At 49.1% G+C, this 24,532-nt stretch overlaps 1 protein-coding gene across 1 annotated transcript in view; it reads right to left on the reverse strand.

Moving 5' to 3' along the window:
* pkd1 (polycystin 1, transient receptor potential channel interacting) overlaps positions 1-24,532 on the reverse strand; it is a 178,907-nt gene that overhangs the window by 69,568 nt on the left and 84,807 nt on the right. The window contains 12 exon segments of the mRNA XM_033016786.1: positions 190-403; positions 1,594-1,870; positions 3,639-3,782; positions 4,644-4,781; positions 6,301-9,911; positions 11,615-11,751; positions 13,157-13,332; positions 14,924-15,055; positions 17,807-18,550; positions 21,184-21,440; positions 22,336-22,486; positions 23,722-23,837. Of these exon segments, the coding sequence (XP_032872677.1) occupies positions 190-403; positions 1,594-1,870; positions 3,639-3,782; positions 4,644-4,781; positions 6,301-9,911; positions 11,615-11,751; positions 13,157-13,332; positions 14,924-15,055; positions 17,807-18,550; positions 21,184-21,440; positions 22,336-22,486; positions 23,722-23,837 (6,097 nt within the window).

A 24,532-nucleotide genomic window follows, 5' to 3' on the forward strand; every position in this document is an offset into this window, starting at 1 on the left:
AGATCGTTTGCAAGTCTCCAATGAGGTAGACGGGAGGTCAGGACCACTCTTTAGTTGGTGAAAGGATGGTTCAGTTGCCTGATAACAACTGGGAAAATGGGAGAGGTAGGGTGCGGGGGGGAACAGAAGTTTGAACTCGGAAGAATAATGAGAGAGTGTCACGTCCATGGCAAGCATAAAGTTCCTCACCGGTTCACAGCCACCACGGATGCCCCCAGCTGGTTCTGCACCGTGACAGCAAGGTAGGCGTTGAATTGGTTGGAGCTGAAGCCCGGGGGCAGGACGGCATTGTATTCTGATCGGCTGCCCTTGTAGACGTAGAACTCGTCGCAGTGTTTCCCTCCGACACCACAGCGAGTTAGGATGAAGGTGTACACCAGAGGAACCCCAGCCGTCTCCCAGCCTACAAGAAGCCAGAGGAAAGTCAGTAAGATTATGGAGGAAGCATCACTCCGGTGACAATGCCTGCCTCAGTAATGGTGTGTACAATATCTACTGGCATTTAATGAAAGTTTGGAATATCTTAATATTATAATGCACTTTAATCTTTGTGTATGTTTAGTATAGTTTAATTTAGTTTAGTTTAGTTTAGTTTCATTTTAGTATCGTTTAGGGATACAGGGTGATGAAAGGCCCTTCGGCCCAACGAGTCCCTCCAATCAACAATCACCCTGTTCAATGTTATCCCACTTTCGCATCGTACACACTAGGGGCAATTTACACAAGCCATTTAACCTACAAATCCGTACGTCTTTGAAATATGGGAGGAATCCAGAGCACCCGGACAAAATCCACGTGGTCACAGGGAGAACCTACAAACTCCATGCAGATGGCTCCCATAGTCAGGATTGAACCTGGGTCACTAGCACGGTAAAGCTACTGTGCCACTGTGCCGAGCCTAAGTTTTGTTTTATTTAGTTTATTATTATTGCCATGTGCACTGAGGTCCAGTGAAGAGCTTTTTTGTTGTGTGCTATCCAGTCAGCGGAAAGACCATACATGATTACCATCAAGCCATCCGCAGTGCACAGATAAAGGAATAAGGTACAACATTTAGTGCCAGATAAAGTCCAGTAAAACCTGATTGAAGATAGGAAACAGGAGCATCCCGGAGGAACCTTATGCGGTCACAGGGTGAATGTGCAAACTCCGCTCAGACAGCACCCGAGGCCGGGCACGAACCTGGGTCTCTAGCGCTGTGAGGCAACAACTCTACCAGCTGTACCACTGCGACGCCTTTTTATAAACTCAGGAGAAATGCGCAAAAACAAATAATTGTTTACTCCACAACTCCCGCAGGGCACACAGAAATTGATCAGAACAATCAAAATCAGTCTCATTTTCACGTAGATTGCTAAGAAGTCTGCATAATCATATAGTTTATTATCATAACATTTTAGAGACATTTAGACAGGTATATGGATAGGACAGGTTTAGGGCAAAGCGTGGGCAGAGGGGACTAGTTAGTATATAAGGGGCATGTTAGTTGGTGTGGGCAAGTTGGGCCGCAGAGCCTGTTTCCACACTGTATGACTATGATTCTATGACAAGGACTCCAAACACTCAACAAAAGCCAGTCTATGTGTGGCTTACCAGTACAGGTGAAGGTGACGCTAGTAGTCAAGGCGCTGATGTTTTCTGTCGGATAGATCAGGCAGCGTCCCCCAGAAGGGAGGTGAATGGGAGGGATGTATATTGAGGCAAATCCCATCTTCTCCATCAGTGGATCGGTGACGTTCAGGCTGAAGATGTAACCATCTCCATCCTCCAGGACGCCGTGTCTCAAGACCAAGTTCATCCCGTTGCTCCCGGTGGAAGTGGTGGCATTGTTTAAGGCAAGCACCTCCTTGTTGAAGTTCTCTACTTTCCACTGCCGGGACAAGGAAGCAAAGAGTGAGTGAACCAGGAGATGATGACATTCCAACACAGACTACAGCAAGCACAGCACAGTGGCGCAGCAATAGAGTTGCTGCCTTACAGCGCCAGAGACCCGGGTTCGATCCTGACTACGGGTGCTCTGTGTATGGAGTTTGTACGTTCCCCCCACGACACGTGGGTTTTCTCCAGGTGCTCTGGTTTCCTCCAACACTCCGAAGATGCACAGATTTGTAGGTTAATTGGACCCTACTGTGTGTTGGATGGTGTTAGTGTGCGGGGATCGCCGGTCGGCGCGGACTTGGTGGGCTGAAGGGCCAGTTTCTGTGCTGTATCTTTAAGCTAAACTAAGCTGGTTAGCACGTTTGCCTGATGTGGGTCTGTCTGCATTTGGGACATTGGATCATCAAGTCCATTGTACCCTGGTCTTTTTCACACAAAGGGTGGTGGGTCTATGGAACGAGTTGCCTGAGGAGGTAGTTGAGGCAGGTTTAATGCGGTTGAGACGGTTAAACTATCGCAAAGTTTAAGAAACATTTAGACAAGTACATGGATATGACAGGTAGAGAGGGATATGGACCAAATGCAGGCAGGTAGGACTAGTGTAGATGGTGTCCATGCTGTAGGACTCAATGACTCTATGGTCACTCCCTCTTTTCCTCTCTCTAGGCAGGAGAATGGTATTGAGAGGGAAAATCATCAGGCATGATTGAGGGTAGACAAAAATGCTGGAGAAACTCAGCCGGTGAGGCAGCATCTGTGGAGTGAAGTAATAGGTGACGTTTCGGGTCGAGACCCTTCTTCAGACTGATGTGGGGGTGAGGGGGGGGCGGGAAGAAGAAAGGAAGTGGAGACAGTGGGCTGTGGGAGAGCTGGGAAGGGGAGGGGGAGGGGAAGGAGGGAGAAAGCAAGGACTACCTGAAATTGGAGAAGTCAATGTTCATACCGCTGGGGTGTAAACTACCCAAGCGAAATATGAGGTGCTGCTCCTCCAATTTGCGGTGGGACTCACTCTGGCCATGGAGGAGGTCTAGGACAGAAAGGTCGGATTCAGAATGGGAGGGGGAGTTGAAGTGCCGAGCCACCAGGAGATCAAGTTGGCTAATGCGAACTGTGCAGAGGTGTTGAGCGAATCGATCGCCAAGCCTGCGCTTGGTCTCACCGATGTAGAGCAGTTGACACCTTGATTGAATGTCGGCACAGACTAATGGGCTGAATGGCCAAATTCTGCTCCAATGTCTTACAGTCTTATGTGCAGGCACAGATTAGTGATCAACTCACTGAGGAACTGTGTAGAAAGGAACTGTAGATGCTGGTTTACACCGAAGATAGACACAAAATGCTGGTGTAATTCAGCGGATCAGGCAGCATCACTGGACTAGGTGACGTTTTGGGTCGAGACTCTTCTTCAGACTGAGAGTCAGAGGAGAAGGAAACTTGAGGTATGAAAAGGTACGGAACAAATCATAGTCGGCACGGATGACCAAGGAAAGCTAGAGCCCACAATGGTCCATTGTTGGCTGTGGAAGAGGTGATAACAAAGGGAAATAAACAGAGGTACCTTTACGTCTAGATTCCCTCTGCCCTGACCCTCAGTCTAAAGAAGGGTCTTGACCCAAAACATCACCTATTCCTTTTCTTCAGTGATGCTGCCTGACCCGCTGAGTTACTCCAGCATTTTGTGTCTATCTTCACTGAAGAACGGGTGGGATGGTAAACAGAGAAAGATGAGTCCATTCCAAATCAGGAACCATTCCTCTTACCACATACTGAGGAGTGCCTTCGCAGTTGCTGCAGCTTCCCGCCAGATAGACATACGAGCTTTTGCTCACTCCGTAGACGGCCTGGGCTTTGCAGGAGACACACTCTAGTGACACCAGTGGCGAACTACCACCCTTCACCGAGATCTGGGAAATCAAACAAAAAGGCCACCCACTTTAGACTTAGTTAGCAGCGAATGGATCAGTTTGCCTGAAGCTCATTTGGTTCTGGCTATCTACCCTATCTATGCCTCTAAATCTTATTGCAAGGCTACGCAGTGGTGCAGCAGTAGAGATGCTGCCTTCACACAGAGAGTGGTGAATCTCTGGAACTTTTTCACACAGAGAGTGGTGAATCTCTGGACCTCTCTGCCACAGAAGGTAGTTGAGGCCAGTTCATTGGCTATATTTAAGAGGGAGTTAGATGTGGCCCTTGTGACTAAAGGGATCAGGGGGTATGGAGAGAAGGCAGGTACAGGATGCTGAGTTGGATGATCAGCCATGATCATATTGAATGGCAGTGCAGGCTCGAAGGGCTGAATGGCCTACTCCTGCACCTATTTTCTATGTTTCTATGCCTTATAGCGGCACAGACCCGGGATCGATCCTGACTACGGGTGCTATCTGTACGGAGTTTATACGTTCCCTCTTTTACCACTTGAGTTCTCTCCGGGTGCTCCGGTATCCCCCCACACTCCAAAGACGTACTGGTTTGTCAGTTAATTGGCTTCGGTAATTGTAAAATTGTCCCTTATGTGTAGGTTAGTGATAGTGTACGGGGTGATTGGTGGTCGGTGCGGACCCAGTGGGTCGAAGGACCTGTTTTTCTGCGTTGCATCTCCATCTCTAAAGAAGGCCAAACAATTCCTCCACAAACTGCATCAACTCGTTGCTGAATAAGTCGGTCCATGATAGAACATGAAAACTTAATGACCACACTAGCAAGGTATCGGAGGAAGGAAACACCTTGACTTGATTAAGGCAGCGTGCAATGGTGTCTTTACTTACAAGCTGCTTGACAGATTGGGGTTCGCGGTTGGGTCGGCTGATGTTCAGGCGACATGTGTAGTTTGTGTTGTGTTTCAGCTCCTTCCTCGGAATAGAGAAGATGGCTCCGTTCCCAGATATTCCACAACCAGCCGGTCCCTGATGAAGAAAGGGTAAGCCTATTGATTTCAATAAGCCATCGCCATTTATAAGTATGTCCAACACTTTACAATGGGGACACAAGAGCCTCCAGTTCCTGACCCTGGAGATCTGGACTCCAACCCTAGTTCGGTTCACACTCCTTTCCCCTGGCTCACACAAGGGTTAATGAGTGAGCCAAACACTGGGCCAACAGGATTTGCAAACATTCGGATCTCGGATCATGGGTTTTACTATATTTACAATTGTGGCAGCTCAGTGGCGCAGTGGGGAGAGACTGCATGGAGTTTTCCCTGTGACCGCGTGGGTTTCATCTGGACACTCCGGTTTCCTCCCACATCCTAAAGACGTGTGCGGGTCGATAGGTTAATTCTGCGGGGAAGGAAATAGCTCACACAAAACAAATAAGGAATATGTAATAAATTGGAACAGCAGGTGCTGGTTTATCTGGAGAAAATGGATGGATGATGTTTCAGGTCTGGACCCTTCTTCAGACTTCTTCAGAAGAAGGGTCCCGACCTGAAGCATCACCTATCTCGCTGACACATACTGTACCTTCGGGAAGATTAGTGGGAGGAAACAAATGGATGTTCCTACCAAAGTAGAATCACAAATGTATGATCAACCTAGTTCCAAATGATGAACAAAAGTGCTGGAGTAACTCAATGGGTCAGGCAGTATCTTTGGAGAAAGTGGAAGTGCGGCATTTCGGGTCAGGACCCTTCCTCAGACCATTCAGAAGGGTTCCAAACAGAAACGTTGGTGATCTATTTGCTCCAGAGATGCTGCCTGATCCACTGAGTTACTCCAGCATTTTGTATAGACAAATAATAGGGAACGCAATATGCTTTATAAAGTAATATAAATAAATAAAACAGTTTCGTAAGTTTCCACGGCAGTGAGAGACTTACTGTATGATATGCTCAGGCCTTCTTCAGAATTTGATCATATTGGATTGTTACCTTTACTCCACAATTATACCCCATCACAATCACTCTACTAACCCTGTTGCTAACCCTGTTGCAGCCCCATAGGTGTGTTTGAGTTTGAGGTCCCCTCTCCAGTCATTGCATGAAATGGCCCGTGAGTGTCAACTAAGCCTCGGGAGCTGGAACATGAAGAACCTGTTGCAAGATCATCCAAATGGCCCATTGAGACAGTTGTTTAAAGTTTAGCGCATGGAAATAGGTTCTTCAGCCCACCGAGTCCGTGCCGACCATAGATCACCCGCTCCCACTAGTTCTATGTTATCCCACTCTCCCTACACACTAGGGGCAATTTATAGAGGCCAATTAACCTACAAGCCCGCACTTCTTTGGGATGTGAGAGGAAATCGGTGTATCCGGAGGAATCCCATGAGGTCAGAGGGAGAAGGTGCAAACTCCGCGCAGACAACACCCAAGGACAGTGTTGAACTTGGGTCTCTGGCTCTGTGAGGCAGCGGCTCTACCAGCTGCACCACTGTGCCATGGTATAACTGAAATGACGTTTGTTGAAAAAAGTGATCAAAGTGCCTTACCAGACATGGGTATTTACACATCCACTTGTAATCGAGAGGTGTTTGCCTCTGCAGAGACTGGTCAGGGTCATAGGACCTGCTGCCATCCATCACAAGGTCCTGTATCGTTGACCATGACCGGAAGGTCCCACCGTCTATAATTGGGACCAGGGGACTGGGTATCACGTTGACAAGGGATCTCACTGTCTTCAAGTACGAGGTCCCCTCAAACGAAATGGTAAACTGTACGCAATAATGCCCGGTAGTTAATGATAGGTGGGGCAGTTGCAGTCGAGGTCTCTTCAAGTCCACGTTTCCTGGACGGATTTCATTTCCTTCTTGTAAAGAGAAGCAGCTTGAAGACTTGTATATCTCCCATTGGTACTCCACCTGATACTCAGCACATCCTCTGAGATCAATGTCCGCCTCCAAGTAATTCCTCTGAGACCTCCTCATGGTCTCACTGAGAATCATGCTCATCTGTGGCGGGTCACATTTCAGCACTAAGACGGTAACTGTAGCCTGCGCCACGTAGAAGCTCACGTAGTTCGATGCGTTGACCTTCACCACGTAAACCCCCAGCCGCGTGTAAAAGTGGAACAGAACCGACGTGTTTGAGTGATCTCGGGACCCGTCTCCGAACTTCCACTGAAATGTCGCGTGGGTGAAGCTGGGCATCACGGAGAGACTCAGGTGGACCGTCTCGTTGACTACGGCGATGGGCGGTGACGCGGTGAGTCTAGCGGCTAAGATCAGGACCTGGACCAGGACCTGAGCAGAGACATTCTCGCTCGAAACGTTGTTGGACGCCTTTAGCAGGACGCTCAGCCAGCCTTGTACCTTGGGCGTGTAGGAAACGTTCTGCCCAGCGATGACATCCGAATGTTCACCCAACACGAAGTGCCACACATAGGACACCTGGAACCCACCGGACACCGCCGCCCAAAATGTTTTCATTACCCCGGCGGGAATGGCTTGCTGGTCGCAACCCAAGAGCCTCAAACCCACCAATGGTTCTAACACTTGGATCTCCACATCCACGTGGGCACAGCTGACTCTGTTCACAGCCGTTAAGCTCACCCGGTATGTTCCGAGGAGTGTGAAATTGTACACGTACTCCGTGGTGTTGCGGAGCATGGTGAAAGTATCATTGATGCCCAGTTGGAAGGTGACATCGGTCCCAGCGGACAAGAGCACAGTGAAGATCACAGTCTGGCCAGGCGCAACTGCCCACTTAGACACTAGGAGCTGTAGACCTTGAATTTCATCTTGGACGGAGACACTGATAGAGGTCTCCTCCCAGCTCACGTCATTGGAAGCGTTCAATCCGATGGGATACTCGCCGGCCAAGGGGAACGACTCATTTATAGCCTGCGTCCTCCCTCCTTCCATGGTCCAAGGTAGTGTCCACTGCCAGGAAACGTTGGTCCCTCTCAGCGCCAGTCCCTGGAAGGAAGTCGTGGCGTTGGTGGCCACGTAGAGTTGAGCAACGATGTTCACACCGGTCACCGGCTCCTGGACACGGAGACTCAGGGTCGCTCGGCTAGAACTCAGCCTGTTGGCCGCCGTGACATTAACCCGCTTCACGCCGGGGGTCCGGAAGCTGTGCTGGATGTGAGGGAGGTGGGTGGGCACAACGATGGTGGGTTCCAGGGACCAGGTGTAGATCACCTCGGTTCCAGTGCCCAGGGAAGCAGTAATGATGGTCGTTGCATTCACCGCCACTGGTTCAGGCGACGCTCTCAAGGCGATGTCGCCGATGGGCTCCAGCACAGCGACCATCTCACTGATGTTGAGGGTGCCCAGCAGGTTGCTGGCCTGGAGGACTATTTCGTAGGAACCTGCCTCCACAAAGTGAGCCTGGGAAGAGGTGGCGTTGGTGTGGAAGAAGACCGTGCCGGCTTTACAGATGCTCCAGCTGTAGGAGATCTCAGTGCCAGAGCGACTGGTGGCTTGGAACCAGAGGGTTTGGTTGGCGAAGAGGCAGCAGTTCTGGGCCAGGTCACCGAGGACCATGACCAATCCCTCAATCTCCTCCAAGATGTGAACCTGAACGCTGGCCTGCACAGTGCTCACTCCGTTCCCCGCTCGGACGGTAATGTTGAAGATGCCAGGGCTGTCAAAGGTGTGATTCATGGCGGGAGGACCTTCCAATGTCTCACAGGCTTGGCAGAAGGTCCAGAGATAGTGGACGGAATCACCAGCCTGCAAGGTGGTTTGGAAGAGGATGGAGATGTTGACCGGTGCGACGTTGGTGTTGGCCGTGACTTCCAATCCCTGCAGGGGTGTCTTCACAATGACAGCCCGTTGCACCGACATCTCGCTCACCATGTTCTGCCCTACTAGCTGGACCTGGAAGCTGCCAGCGGCGAGGAACGGCCTTGTAACTTCTGGCCCAGTCCCGTTACCACCGTCTCCGAAGTCCCAGGTGTAGTCCACGCCGTCCCCGTCGCTTACCGCCGTGAACGTGTAGGGCTGGTCCAGCACCAGATTGTCCGGGAACCCGATGAACAACTGGATGTACAGACCCGTCAACGGGGCTTGGACCTCCACCCAGACCTCCCCACCTGCCGAGGACACGTTGTTGAAGGCGGTGACGTTGACCCAATGCAACCCGGAGCTCCCAAAGGTGAAGTTTGCCTCCTTCCCGCGAAGTTGAGGGTCCAATCCAACACCAAAATCCCACAGGTAGGTGTACTGTCCTTCGGGGAAAGCCTCGGCGGAGAACGTGCCTTCTTCACCCAACTGGATGAAGCTGTTGGTAGGGGTGACGACCACCTTGCTGATTGCCGGCTGGACACACACATTGGAGTAATAGTTGACTTTGTTCACGATGCTGGACACCACCAAGTACAGAGGGAAGTCTCCGCTGCTCGTGTAGTTGTGGCTGATGTCGGGACGGCCACTGATGGTCTCGTTGGCCGAGCCGTCTCCAAAGTCCCAGAAGAACTCGTAGTTGGCGGAGTCGCCCGGGGTGTAGGCGGTGAAGTTGGTCTCGATCAGCTCCTGGACGCAGCCCGCTGGGTGGATCCTGCACACCTGGAGGACAAAGACCTCGACCAGCCGAGAGACGTTGGAAGAGCCCAGCGGGTTGGAGGCCACCACGGTCACCGTGTAGTTGCCCACCGCCGAGTAGGTGTAGTTCATAACCGAGGAGCTGGTGTTAGTGAGCGGGGTCCCGTCCCCCATATCGAAGGTCCACCGCACCCTGTTGCCCGTCCTCACCCAGGCTTTGACTATGGTCGGGGCGGACAGTTCTGTGGGACTGTTGTCCGTGAAGTCCACCTCAGATATCTCCTCCAACACCTCGACCACACAGTGAGCGGCGATGCTGCTAATAGCGTTGCTGGCACGTACGCTGACGTTGTATCTGCCGGCATTCCTGAAGGTGTGCGTGACCCTCCGCAGTGTCCCATTCTGCTGGCTAGAGTTGTCTCCAAAGCTCCAGTGATAGGTGACACCCAGCACGGAAGGCACCAGGCTCGCGTCGAATTCAGCTTCCTTCCCAGCGGCAATAGCGTTGCCACTCACGTTGATGGAGACATTACTCAGGCGACTGTAGACTTTCAGAGGAAGGAGCTGGCTGAGGTTATCATGTTTATCCGATGCAGACACTGAGAGGTTGTATTCACCTGGGAAGTGAAGACATGGTTTCATTTAATAGTTGGACTAAATACACCATAAACATTTTTCCTCTCTTACCAGCACATATTGTAAAATTATGAGAAGCATAGATAGGGTAGACTGACCGAACCCAGGATGGAAAAGTATCAAATACTGGAGGCCATAGTTTAAAGATGAAAGGGGCATTACAGAAAGGATGTGGAGGCTTTTGGAAATAATTCAGAGGTGATACTTAAGAATGATGCCTGGATTATAGGATATTAACAACAGGGAAAGGTCCGACATAATTGGATTATTTTCCCTGGATTGCCAGAGATAGAGGGAGATCTGATACGTACATAAAATTATGAGAGGCATAGATAGGATAGACAGTCAGAACCTTTTTCTCAGGACGGAACAATCTAATACTAGAGGGCAGAGTTTTAAGGTGCGAGGGGCATTACAGGTAGTATGTGGAGGCTTTGGAAAGGGTGCAGAGCTGGTTTATCAGAATGAAGCCGAGACTAGGGGGTATTGCTACAGGGAGAGGTTGGACAGACTTGGATTGCATTCTCTGGAATGCTGCAGATAGAGGAGACCTTATGCATACATAGGGTAGATGGACAGAACTCTTTTCCCAGGATGAAAAATCAAATACTAGAGGGCATCAATTTAAGATGAGTGGGGCAAAGTTTAAAGAAGATGTGCAGTGCAGGGTTTTTTTGAGGATCTCATCGACGGTATCCATTGTTCAAGATTGGACTCATTAACATCGGCGAGACCAAACGCAGACTGAGCGTTGTTTCGCTGAATACCTTCGCTCAGTCCGCCAGAACCTACCTGATCTCCCGGTTGCTAAACACTTTAATTCTCCTTCCGATTCCCACACTGATGTTTCTGTCCTAGGTTCCCTCCATTGTCAGAGTGAGGATAAATGCAAATTGGAGGAACAGCATCTCATATCTTGCTTGGGCAGCTTACAGCCCAGTGGTATGAATATTGATTTCTCTAACTTCAAGAGACCCCGGCATTCCTTCTCTCTCTATCCCTCACCCACCCAAGTCGCACCAGCTTCTCGTTTTCACCAAACAAATAGCTAATAATGGCCTGTTTCCTTTAGTTTTAGTTTAGAGATACAGCGCGGAAACAGGCCCTTCGGCCCACCGGGTGCTCGCTGACCAGCGATCCCAGCACATTAACACTACCCTACACCCACTAGGGACAATTTTTACATTTACCAAGCCAATTAACCTACAAATCTGTACGTCTTTGGAGTGTGGGAGGAAACCGAAGATCTCGGAGAAAACCCATGCAGGTCACGGGGAGAACGTACAAACTCCGTACAGACAGCACCCGTAATCGGGATCGAACCCGTGGCTCCCGCGCTGCATTCGCTGTAAGGCAGCAACTCTACCGCTGCGCCACCGTGACCACCCTGGTTGGCAACAAACATTGTTACTTTTTTGCATATATTTCATTCATTGTTCTTTATCTCTCTATGTCGTCTTCTATATCTCTCCTTTCCCTTTCCCTTGACTTTCAGTCTGAAGAAGGGTCTCGACCCGAAATGTCACCCATTGCTTCTCTCCAGAGATGCTGCCTGTCCCGCTGAGTTGCTCCTTGCTTTTTGTGTCTATCTTCGGTTTAAACCTGCATCTGCAGTTTCTTCCTACACAAGAGGATGGGGGTTGAATCACGAGACCCACAAACCACACGTGAGCAAGCACCATACCTGGGAGACGGTAGACGTGAGTGACATTGTGCTGTAGCACAGCTTGCTTGACCGGCACATGAGGAACGGAAAGGCTGACGTTATAAGGAGAGCTGAACTGGTAAATGTCATCATCGCTCCCATCACCAAAACTCCACCTGCAAAGTAACAGAAACACTCAGCGCCTAAACACGAAGTAAAGGTCCCTGGGCTTTAGTTGTAGATCAGCCCATGTGGAACCCAAAAATGAAGCAATAGGAAAACAACTCAGTTGACTTAGTTTAGTTACGTTTAGTTTAGAGATACAGCGTGAAAACAGGCTCTCCAGCCCACCGAGTCCGTGGCCAAACAGCGATCACCCCATACACTTGCACTACCCTACACACTAGAGACTATGTACAATCTTTACCAAAGCCAAATAATCTACAAACTTGTACTTGAGAGGAAACCACCCAGGGAAAACTCACATTGTCATGGGGTGAACATACAAACTCCGCACAGACAGCACCCATAGTCAGGATCGAATCTGGGTCTCTGGCACTGTAAGGCAGCAACTCTACTGCTGCACCACTGTGTCACCCCTAGTGGGGCAGATGAAAGGTTGGGACCTGCCCTGGGGTAGAACCTCCTAGCCTGATACCCAACAACCCAAGTGGCCCATTGGCTGTGCCGAGAGACTGTTCCCCAGAGCAGTAGGAAGATCACAATGGTGGCACAGCAGCACAGCTGGCAGAGCTGCTGCCTCACTGCACCAGAGAACTGGGTTCGATCCCGAGCATGGCTGCTTCTACGTGGAGTTTGCTCGTTCTTCCTGTGACTGCTTGGGTTTCCTCCAGGTGCTTGGATTTCCTCCCACATCCCAAAAGACGTGCAGGTGTGTACGTTAATTGGCTTCTGCATATTTGTCCCTCATGTGTAGGGAGTGGATGAGAACGTGGATGGATGGCACAGTGGGGCAGTGGTAGAGTTGCTGCCTTACAGTGCCAGAGACCCAGATTCAATCCTGACTACAGGTGCTGTCTGTACGGAGTTTGTATGTTCATCCCATGACCATGTGAGTTTTCTCTGGGTACTGGCTGTACACAGTTTGTACATTCTCCCCGTGACTGCAGGAGTTTCCTCCGGGTGCACCAGTTTCCCCCTACACTCCAAAGACGTGCAACTTTGTAGGTTAATTGGCTTAGATAAAAATCGTAAATTGTTCCTAGTGTGTAGGATAGTGCTGGTGCACAGGGTGATCACTGGTCGGAGCGGATACGGTGAGCCGAAGGGCCATTTTCCACTTTGTATCTCGAAAGTCTACAGGAAGTGGGATAACATAGCACTAGTATGAACGGGTGTTTGATGGCCAGTGGGGATTCGGTGGGATGAATGGCCTGTTTCTTTGTTGTATTTCTTAAATCACAACTAAAAGCACTGCTTGTGTACAGAGCTGTGCATGCAGTGGGTATACTGAAAGTAGTCATGCTACGCAAACATGCAAAGAATTTCCTCAAAGAAAGTGGAGTGGGTTGGGAATGGACAGCCGCATAGAACCGAAAAATGCCAGTTTCTGCCAGTTACCTGAATGTAGCATTAATGGCTGCGTCCACCTTCACTCTCGCGACAAAGGCATATGGGAGACCTTGTACAAGAACGGCTGGTACACCAGAGACATTTAACTCTGCCAACGGATTCCTCCTGTCCACAGTCACGTTGCAATTAATACTTTGGGTGCTTACTTGGTTGGATGCAGTCAGCTGCAAGAGTGAAACACAAGCGTTAGTCTGCTGGAACGCAGGCTTGTCCTTTGTCCAGGTTAATAGGTACCTCTGATAACGTTATCAATAAAGATGACCCGTTGTTATTCTGCTTTGGGTGGTTAGCCATGCTGTCTCCCGTCTTTTCAATGGTGACTACACTTTGAAAGGAAATCCCAGGCGTAACGATGCCCTGATGTTGTGAAACGCACTTTAAGGGCGTTTCACAACATCAGGGCATCGTAACGCCAGGGGTTTCCTTTCAAAGTCTACCTTGGTCTATTGAGGCTGATTGGCCTTCACGTTGATTCCAGATGATCTCAACCCATTGGAAAGGTTCAAACCTGTCTCCCTCTTCATGCAGTGATAGGTTGCCAAAGCTGAGAGAGATGTGTGGATTGTTGGTTTAATTGGCCACAGTGAATTGTCCTCAATGAGTAGGTGAGCATTTAGTTGATACAGTGCAGAAACAGGCTCTTCGGCCCACTGAGTCCACACCGACCATCAATCACCCCTTACACTCACATTATCCTACACACTAAGGACAATAAACCAATTTAGCCTACAAACCTGTATGTCTTTGGAGAGTGGGAGGAAATGGGAGCACCCATGGAACACCCATGCAGTCACAGGGAGAACATACAAAGTCTGTACAGACAGCACCCATAGTCAGGATCGAACCTGTAGTCTCTAGCACTGTATGGCAGCAACTCTACTGTTGCACCACTGTGCTGTGCTTATAGAATCTGGGGGGAGTTGATGTGAGTGTTGAGAGAATAATATGGATTGGTGAAGGGTTAATGTAAAAGAGCGCTCAGTACTATTCAGTGAACCTGGGGGCCTGTTTCTATGCTGCATGCTTCTTTAATCTTTCGGTGACTCCATGAGTTTACCGAAAGATTCAAAACTGGTGATACGCCGGTAGAGCTGCTGCCTAACAACTTCAGAGATCCAGGTTCGATCCCAACCTCGGATACTGTCTGTGTGGAGTTTGCAAGTTCTCCCGTGTGGCTTTCCTCCGGGTGCCCCAATTTCTTCCCACATCCCAAGATGTGTGGGTTTGTAGGTAAAGTGGCCCTCTGTAAATTGTCCTTAATGTGTCGGGAGTGGATGCGAAGGTGAGATAACTTGTAATGTAGTTTGCGGAATGAAGGAGAGGATGTTTCCACTCGTGAAGGAGAGGATGTTTCCACTAGTGAAGGAGAGGATGTTTCCACCAGTGGGAGAATCTGGGACCAGAAGACTCAGAATAAAAGGATGTACCTTTAAAAAGGAGATGAGGAGGAATTTCTTTAGTTAGAGGGTGGTGAATCTGTGGAATTCATTGCCACAGAAGGCTGTGGAAGCCGTCAATGGATATTTTTAAGGCAGAGATTGAGAGATTCTTGATTATTACGGGTGTCAGGAGTTATGGGGAGAAGGCAGGAGAATGGAGTTGAGAGGGAAGGATAGATCAGCCATGATTGAATGGCGGAGTAGACGATGGGCCGAATGGCCTTATTCTGCTCTAACTTATGAATTAGTGTGAGTAAGAGCAATGATGTCTAACTACCAAGCAGAACAGGAAATTCCACCTGCCAAGTATACTCACCGAAAGCTTGTAAACAGCCTCTGTTCGATAGATGACTTTGTAGACTTGCTTGTAATGTATGAAGGAGGCCTTATCGTCAACGGTCCACTTAAACATGACGTTTGTTCCAGCACTCACTCTCGCTGTGTAGGTCTGCAGATAGAATATTGACAGAATAAAATGGGCATCATGCTGCTACAGAAAGTACAAGAAATAAATGTTAGTCCAACACACAGTTCTGAATGTAGGGCATATCAGCACTGTGTGTCAATGGCAAATCAATCCCACAAACTACATTACAAGTTGTGGTATGTTTAATTTAGTTTAGATTAGTTTCTTATTATTGTCACGTGTACCGATGTACAGTGAATAGCTTCAGTGTACCTGCTATCCAGTCAAAGAAAAGACTATACATGAATGCAGGTCTACCACTGATTTTCCGGCATGCTTTCTGGATTATCCGCTTTGCCGGATCAACAGAGGTCCTCCGCAGAGCAGCTCTACTGCTACGCCACCTGTGCCACCCCTAGACACGGAGAGGGCCAAGTTCACGGTGTGCGATGAGAATCAGACTCTGGAGATTTAAACTAAGAAAACAAAATGCTGGATCAGGCTTTAGCAGAGCAGCCCTTGACTGTGGGAAGAGAAACAGAGTCAATGTTTCAGGTCAAAAAACTCAACAAAGGGTCAATAGTTGGACCCTTGGAGACTTGCCCAGCCACTTCATTACTCTTTCCCCATTGAAGGGCGTGACAGAGATAGATTGTATGACTCCTGCTGTTATGTGCATCCTTTAATATTTAGCTGCTATATTTTGTTGACCAACTCCACAACTGGCAGTCTGCCGACTCCATGGATAACTGTTCCCGATGTTGGGGAAGTCCAGAACAAGGGGTCACAGTTTAAGGATAAGGGGGAAATCTTTTATTAATATTTATTCAAATCATTTGCTATGTCGCTCTTCCAGGGACATGCTAAATGCATTTCGTTGTCTCTGTACTGTACACTGACAATGACAATTAAAAATTGAATCTGAATCTGAATCTGAATCTTTTAGGACCGAGATGAGGAAAAGTTTTTTCACACAGAGAGTGGTGAATCTCTGGAATTCTCTGCCACAGAAGGTAGTTGAGGCCAGTTCATTGGCTATATTTAAGAGGGAGTTAGATGTGGCCCTTGTGGCTAAAGGGATCAGGGGGTATGGAGAGAAGGCAGGTACAGGATACTGAGTTGGATGATCAGCCATGATCATATTGAATGGCGGTGCAGGCTCGAAGGGCCGAATGGCCTACTCCTGCACCTATTTTCTATGTTTCTATGTTTCTAACTGCCATCTACTGCTTGGATGCTGAATGATACATTCCATACAGTGCTATCAGGCACAAAAGTCAATCAACACACTGAACATGAGGGGAACTGGATAGAGTGGATCTGGAGAGGATGTTTCCAATAGTGGGAGAGTCCAGAACCAGAGGCCATAGCCTCAGAATAAAAGGAGGTACCTTTAGAAAGGAGTAGAGGTAGAATTTCTTTAGTCAGGGCGTGGTGAATCTTTGGAATACATTGCCACAGAGGCTGTGGAGGGCAGATCAATGGATATTTTTAAGGCGGAGATTGATAGAATATTGATTAGTACGTGTGTCAGTGGTTTTGAGGAGAAGGCAGGAGAATGGGGTTGAGAGGGAAAGATAGATTAGCCAAGATTAATGGCAGAGTAGATGGATCAAATGGTCTGATTCTGCATGAACTTATGGAACTGAGGGGAACGCAGGAAGGATAAAACAGGATTAGTGTAACAATAGGTGGTTCATGATGGAAGCAGATTCAATGGGCCGAATGGCCTGTTTCCATGTTGTTTCTCTTTATGGTTCAGCATTGTCTTAAAATACCCGAAACATCTGCAAATTAGAACAATAGATCAGTACAGTGCACAAACAGGCCCTTCAGCCCATCGAGTCTGTGCCAGCCACGATGCCAAATTAAACTAATCCCATTTTCTTGCACATAGTCCATGTCTCTCCATTCCCTTCCTGTCCATAGATGCAGCACAGAAACAGGCCCTTCAGCCCAACTGATCCATGCCGACCAAGATTCCCCATCTAAACTAATCCCATTTGCCAGCGTTTGATCCGCATTTCTCTAAACCTTTCCTACCCATGAATCTGCCCAAATGTCTATTAAAGGGCAGCACATTGATACAGCGGTAGAGCTGCTGCCTTACAGTTCCAGAAACTTGGGTTCGACGCTAACTACTGGTGCAGTCTGTATAGAGATTGTATGTTCTCCCTGTGACCACTCTGGTTTTCTCCGAGTGCTCTGGTTTCTTGCCACAAGCCGAAGACGTGCAGGTTTGCAGGTTAACTGGCTTCTAGGGTAAATTGTCCCAGGGGTGTACCTAAGGTGTAGGATAGAACTAGTGTATAGGTGGTCATTAGTCAGCACAGACTTGGTGAGCCAAAGGGCCTGTTTCCACGCTGTAACACTAAAAATAAAATGTTGTTATAGTACCTGCCTCAACTAACTCCTCTGGCAGCTCGTTCCATATACCCACCACCCTCTGAGTGGAAAAGTTGCTACTCAGGTTCCTATTAAAAATTGTTCCCCTCATCTTAGACTGATGTCCTCTAGTTCTTGATTCCCCTACCCTGGGTAAAATCCACCTATCTAAATGCTACCCGATCCTTGTGGTCTTATCTGCAATCATGCTGTTGATTAAGTAAGTAAGTTTATTGGCCAAGTATTCACATACAAGGAATTTGCCTTGGTGCTCCGCCCACGTAACAACATGACATACAGTGACAGTTACGAATGACTCAGAAAACACTAAACATTAATAATAATAAGACATTAATGATGAAACACCATTGATCAACCATTGATCACCATTAAACAAAGACTTCTTACCACAAGCTCGTTGGACAACACCCTGATCTTTGGGTCCGGGAGAATGGTCAGTCCTTCGATCAGGTCCTCGGCCCTCACAGCCACGGCCTTGCTGATGGAGCTGACCAGGTTCCTGACGGTGATGGTGATGCTGGTCAGATTGTAGTCCTTGACAAAGAGTGCGATGTAGGAGTAGCAGGTGTTGTTATCCTCCCTTCCGCAGAGCGGGGAGAGATCTTCAGGGCAGGTGGCCTGACAGCTGAACGTCTCGTTGCTCCCGGAGAAGTTCACCGACGGCCTGTCCAGCGTCGCAACCTTGACGATGATGACCGGGCGATTCTTCGGCACGTAATGGACGCCGTTCTGCTTGGGCGGGTAGATGACGCTGAAGTCGGTGACGGGGGCGACGACTTGCACGCCGCAGGACATGTTGCCGCGTGGGGACCCGTCGTCCACGATGGCTCGGTAGGTGTAGTTACCGGGCACGGACTGCCCCTTGCGAAGGAACGGGCTGCTGGCAACCGTCTTGCGCTTGTAGCTGTACAATACTCGCAGGTTACACACCACTCCGTCCGTCCACTCGATGTTGGTCAGGTTGCTGCGGAAATCGGCACTCCCGCTGGAGTAGACGATGCTGAAGTAACTCTGTTGCCAGGGCGACGACTCGTTCCTCTGGCACTGGAGGAAGGCTCCCGGCTCGCTGTTGTGTTGAATGGCAACGATGTCGTTGGCTTGGACCGCGATGCTTTCATTGCTCAGTAACACCTTCAACAGGAGGAAAAATAGACACTTACTTTCCTGGTGGAAGGAAATGATGGCAATGATCTCCAGGGCTTAGAGCAAAAATATTAACAGGCCCAACACCAAGCTTCAAACTTGAAGGAATGTCTGAGTTGTGGATACAAGGGCTAGCTTCCACACCCACACTTTCCCCCGAGTCAGCAGTTCTTATCCAAACATTGATTCCAGGAACTGTTAAATCCCCTCTTATGCCCCCCCCCCCCCCCCCCGGCACAGTGACACAGCAGTAGAGCTGATGCCTTACTGCACCAGAGGCCCGGGTTCAATCCGCACTATGGGTGCTGACTGTACGGAGTTTGCACGTTCTACCTGTGACCATGTGGGTTTCCACCGGGTGCTCCCGTTTCCTCCCACATCGCAAATATGTGGTGTGTAGGTTAATTGGCTTCTATAATATTTGTCCCTGACATGTAGGCTAGAACAGGTGTAGGGGTGGTCACTGGTCAACGTGGACGGTGTGTAGGATAGAACAAGTGTATGGGGGATCACAGTTCAGAGCGGACTCAGTGGACCGAGGAGCCTTGTTTCCACGCTGTATCTCTAAACCTAAAAAACGTATTAAGCTTCTTCACAATCCTTCCCTAAGTTCCCAGAGTTCTGTCCTATTCACCTCTAACCCAATGCGGATATTGGACACTGTCTTTGGAGCTGTTGCGCTACAATGCTGTTATCAGGCTTATGAATGGTCCTATGCGTTGACCTTGGATCATAAGATCATAAGAGATAGGAGCAGAATTAAAGGGCCTGTCCCACTTGGCGATTTTTTTCGGCGACTGTCGGCATCATTGACTGACATATTGAGACATTGGGACGACAGATGGCACAATGGGCTAAGTGTTCGGCTGGCGACCGGAAGGTAGCCGGTTCGAATCCCGCTTGGAGTGCATACTGTCGTTGTGTTCTTGGGCAAGACACTTCACCCACCTTTGCCTGTGTGTGAATGTGTGTGAATGATTGGTGGTGGTCGGAGGGGCCGTAGGCGCAGATTGGCAGCCACGCTTCCGTCAGTCTGCCCCAGGGCAGCTGTGGCTACAGAAGTAGCTTACCACCACCGAGTGTGACTGAGGAGTGAATGAATAATGTGATGTAAAGCGCCTTGAGTATTCTAGAAAGGCGCTATATAAATCCCATCCATTATTATTATTATTATATCAGGTCACCGAATAAGTCGCGGCGTGACACGGCGTGACGACGTATTGACGCTCGGTGCCTCCTCAAGTGTTGCAACATGTTTTTCGTCACTGCTGGATTTTGGAATGTTCAAAATCCTTTGGCGACCCTGATACATCAGTCATTGACGCCGGCAGTCGCCGAACAAATCGCCAGGTGGGATAGGCCCTTAAGCCATTCAGCCCTACAAGTCAAGCCTGCTCCACCATTTGATTATGGCTGATCCATGTTTTCCTCTCAACCCCATTCTTTTACCTTCTCCTCATAACCTTTGATCGGTCTATGTTTTTATTTAACTGTATTGCAGGGCAGCCACATTTCTGACGCACACAGTTCAGGTTAAGAGCATCTTTCAGAAATGGGACCCCGTTATGTTTGGGGAGGATGTATATCAATGTGGGACTTAGCGGTAACCTGCAGGGGGTGGCGCACCCAGTCCCTGAAGCCTCCTCCTGTCTTGGTGGGAGATTGAATGTTTGAAAAATATAGCATGGAAGCAGACCCTTCGGCCCACTGAGTGTACGCCAACCATCGGTCACCCATTCACATTAGTTCTATCTTATCCCACTTTCTCATTTATCCCCTACACACTAGTGGCATTTTACAGAAGCCAATTAACTAAAAATGTCTTTGGGATGAGTGAGAAAACCAGACAGACAGCACTCAAGGTCAGGATCGAACCCGAGTCTCTGGTGCTGTGAGGCAGCGGTTCTACCAGCTGCCTCTTGGGCAGATATGTGCAGATTTGGGAGGTGCTCTCACCGCCTGTGAAAGTAACTGCAGTGCATTTTGTAGATGGTACATATTGCAACAAACTGCAGATGCTGGTTCACAAAATAAGACACAAAGTGCTGGAGTAACTCAGCCGGTCAGGAAACATCTCTGTAGGACAGGGATAGATGATGTTTCGGGTCAGAATCCATCTTCAGACTGATTGTGGTTGCGGGGGGGGGGGGGGGGGGGGGGGAGGGGGGGGTTGGTGGGAAAGAAGAAAACTGGAAGAGGGGTGGGGCAGGACAAAGCCTGGTAACTGACAGATGGATGTAGGTGAGAGGCGGGGGGGGGGGGGGGGGGGGGGGGGGTGGGATAAAGGTAGCCAGATGATTCGACAAATGCTAAAGATGTAATAACAAAAAGTGTGAGATAAGGATAGAAGAGGAGCAAATCGTGAAGTCAGAGGTCATAAGGTCATGTGATAGATGTAGAATTAGGCCGGCAGAAGGGTGGGGATGGGCTGGTTTGTAGGTTAGTTACCTATAACCAAAAAGAAAATGAGAGGAGTAGAAACAAGGATCTGCAGATGCTGGTTTACACAAAGGGCACAAAATGCTGGAGCAACTCAGTGGGACAGGCAGCATCTCTGGTGAAAATGGATGGGTGACTTGGCGGGTCGGGACATTGGTGGTGGAAGCCACGGATCATCTTACCACGTGATGCGTGGCACTGTGAGGCGGCAAGGTCCAGGTGTTCTCAGACACGATATCGTAACTGGGATGGCTCCTGCTGAAGCGCGGCGGGGTTAGGTTCGGGCACTGCATCAGGACGTCGGAGCTGCAGGGTCTTTTGAGCGGCAAGCAAGCTTTGGCCGACCCACACCACTTGGTCCCACTGGTGCAGCCATGAGTCTCATTGCCACGAGTTCCAGCCAGACACAGAGCAAAGGAGGTGCACACTTCTTCGCTGTCTGCAAGAAGAAATGGATGGATTGTTTCAGAAGTGGAAGTAACTTTAGTTTAGTTTAACACCGAAGATAGGCACAAAATGGTGGAGTAACTCAGCGGATCAGGCAGCATCTCTGGAGAAAAGGGATGGGTAATGTTACGGGTCGGAAAGAGACCCTTCTTCCGACTGAGAGTTTAGTTTAGTTTATTGTCACGGGGACAGTGAAAAGTATTTTTTGTTGCGTGCTAACCAATCACCGGAAAGACTATACATGATTACAATCGAGCCATCCACGGTGTACAGACACTTGATAAAGGGAATCACGTTTCGTTCAAGATAAAGTCCAGTAAAGTCAGATCAAAGGTAGTCGGAGTGTCTCCAGTGAGGTAGATAGTACCTCAGGACTGCTCTCTAGTTAATAAATTGGTTCAGTTGCCTAACAACAGGGTGGCAGAGACACAGGTTCAATGCTGACTATGGGTGCTGTCTGTACGGAGTTTGTACGTTCTCTCTGTGACTGCATGGATTTTTCTCGGGAGAAACTTTTAAGAAACATTTGAAAAGGCACATGGATAGGACAGGTTTAGAGAGAACTGGGCCAAATGCAGGCTGGTGGATCTAGTGTAGATGGGACATGTTGGTTGGTGTGGGCAAGTTGGGCTGAAGGGCCTGTTTCCACAATGTATGACAAACCCACACATCTTTGGGGTGTGGGAGGACACAAACATTGTGGGCTGAAGGACCTGTTCCTGTGCTGTACTGTTCAATAGTCTATGTCGGAGAATTAAAGGGGAGGTTAGGAAAGATTTTTAATCCAGAGAGCGGTGGGGTCTGTATTTGCCTGGAGGTGGTAGTGGCACTGTTCTATGTTCTAAGTTCTGATTTCTCACACGATTCTATGACAATCAAGGCATTACCTGGTGTGACAAGGTACAGGTCTGCTCCAGCACATCTTGGTCGGTAGATCCTGAATCTCACTTGTACGGTACGGTTTAAATTTTCCGTGGCCATTTCGACCACTGAAATGTAACCTTTGTGACTGAACCAAAGTCCAGGGAAGACCATGAGCTACAGGACAAACATGGAAACAAAAGGATCAGCAAGTGGCTTGACAAAGAGGAAATAAACACATTCACCCCCCTGGAAGGAAGCTGCTGAACCGGCTCCTGCTTGTCCCCCGAGGACTGGAGGATGCAAGAGCAAGAGCTGGTGGAAGAGTGAGCCGTGACCTTACGTCCCTCAAAGTCGGCCGCAGGAAGCACCTCCAGGGCACAAGTGCTGAAGGTGGTTGGGTGAGGAGAGGGACAACAGTTTGCTGGACTATTCGGACGTAGGCGACGGCTGGAGGCCGTGCAGCAGCCTGGGGCTCGCCTGGATCAGGAGCGGCTCCAGGAGACTGAGAGCGTGGATCGGACTGGAGTTTGAAAGTGGCACCAAAATCTGGTGACTCTTGCATGAGGTCTCAGTGGACTGTTTAAATGCACTTTATACTAATCAGGGACTGTGCTCATGTATGGCAATACTTCACTGAACTAAGCAAAAAAAGGAATTTCACTGTATGTCGAAAGAACCATTGAACTATTGATTCTTTGTTTCTGGATAGTACCTTGATGAGGAATATATCTGACTTTGCAGACAAACATCAAGATGCAACAAAATCTTGGGGGGGGGGAGGGGGTGGAGAGGGGGTGGTGGAGGGGGGGGGGTGTGGGTGAGGGGGGAGGGGGAATGGGGTGTGGGGGAATGGGGTGTGGGGAGCGGGGGTGTGGGGGAGGTGTGTGGGGTTGGGGGGGAGGGTGTGTGGGGTTGGGGGGAGGATGTGTGGGAGGTGGGGATGTGGGGAGGGGGATGTGGGGAGAGGTGTGGGGGGAGGGGGGGGTGTGGGGAGGGGGTGTGTGATGGGAGGGGGAACCTTCAAAACCTTCATAACTTTTGTGCTATTTCACCGATCGGAACAAAACCTATTTGACTTGTAGCAGAGGAGAATGGTGAGTAAGGTGGCAAAAAATCGTATCGCTATGGGGGATTATTTTTTGCGCAAATTTAATTACAGCGCAGGCAGGACGTGGTCAAGATTAGTAATATATAGATGGTTCAAACACAGGTAGGTCGTACTAGTGAAGTTGGGACATGTTGGTCGGCCATGGGGAAGCTGTGCCGAAGGGCCTGTTTCCACGCTGTATGACTCTATGACTCTAAGAGCTGCGAAGCATGGAAGATATCCAAATGCATTCACCTAGGAGACCCTCTGCCACTGTGGGTGACCCTATGGCTGGTTCTATTGAAGGCAGACAATCACTTACCTCCCCCAGGCCTACGGATGGTGGTGCGTTGTTGTTGACGGTGATGTTTCTGACCGGTAAGTGTGTACTGAACGCCGGCAATCCCACCAGTAGATAATCGGCGCCAGGAATCCTATCTGTTTTACAAAATATATGTGAGAAACACTGATGGGTGAAGAGTATGCAAATGTTTCAGGCACCCACCACCCTCTCTATAAACTTGTCCCGCACATCTCATTAAACTTTGCTTCTCTCATCTTAAAGCTATGCCATCTAGTCCTTGACATTTCCACCCTGCGAAAAAAGTTCTGTCTACCCTGTTTATGCCTCTCATAATTTTGTATAATTACTTGGCTCATAGACTATAGAACCTACAGCACAGGAACAGGCCCTCCAGCCCATGATGTATGTGCTGATCGTGATGCCAGGTTCAACTAATCTCCTCTGCATGTATATGATCTATATATCACTCCATTCCTTGGACATCCATGTGTTTATGTAAAGCCTCTTAAACACCACTATCGTATCTGCCTCCACTACCATCCTTGGCATTTTGTGCACTCACCACCCTCTGTGTAAATAAACCTGCCTCAAGTATCTCCTTTAAACGTTGCCTCTCTCACCATGAAGCTATGCCCTTGATTCTTTGATATTTCTGAATGTTTACCCCATCTATGCTATCTCTTCTACTTCTGCCAGGTTTTCCCTTAACCTCTGGCATGCCAGAGAATGAAACTCAAATTATAAAAATTCCAACCTCTCCGGGTAGCTAATACCACCTAACCCAGGTGGCATTCTGGTCAACCTCTTCTGTACCATGGCAGCCACGGTG

This window comes from Amblyraja radiata, unplaced genomic scaffold, assembly GCF_010909765.2.
Source record: "Amblyraja radiata isolate CabotCenter1 unplaced genomic scaffold, sAmbRad1.1.pri scaffold_4_ctg1, whole genome shotgun sequence".
Taxonomy (NCBI): Eukaryota; Metazoa; Chordata; class Chondrichthyes; order Rajiformes; family Rajidae; genus Amblyraja; species Amblyraja radiata.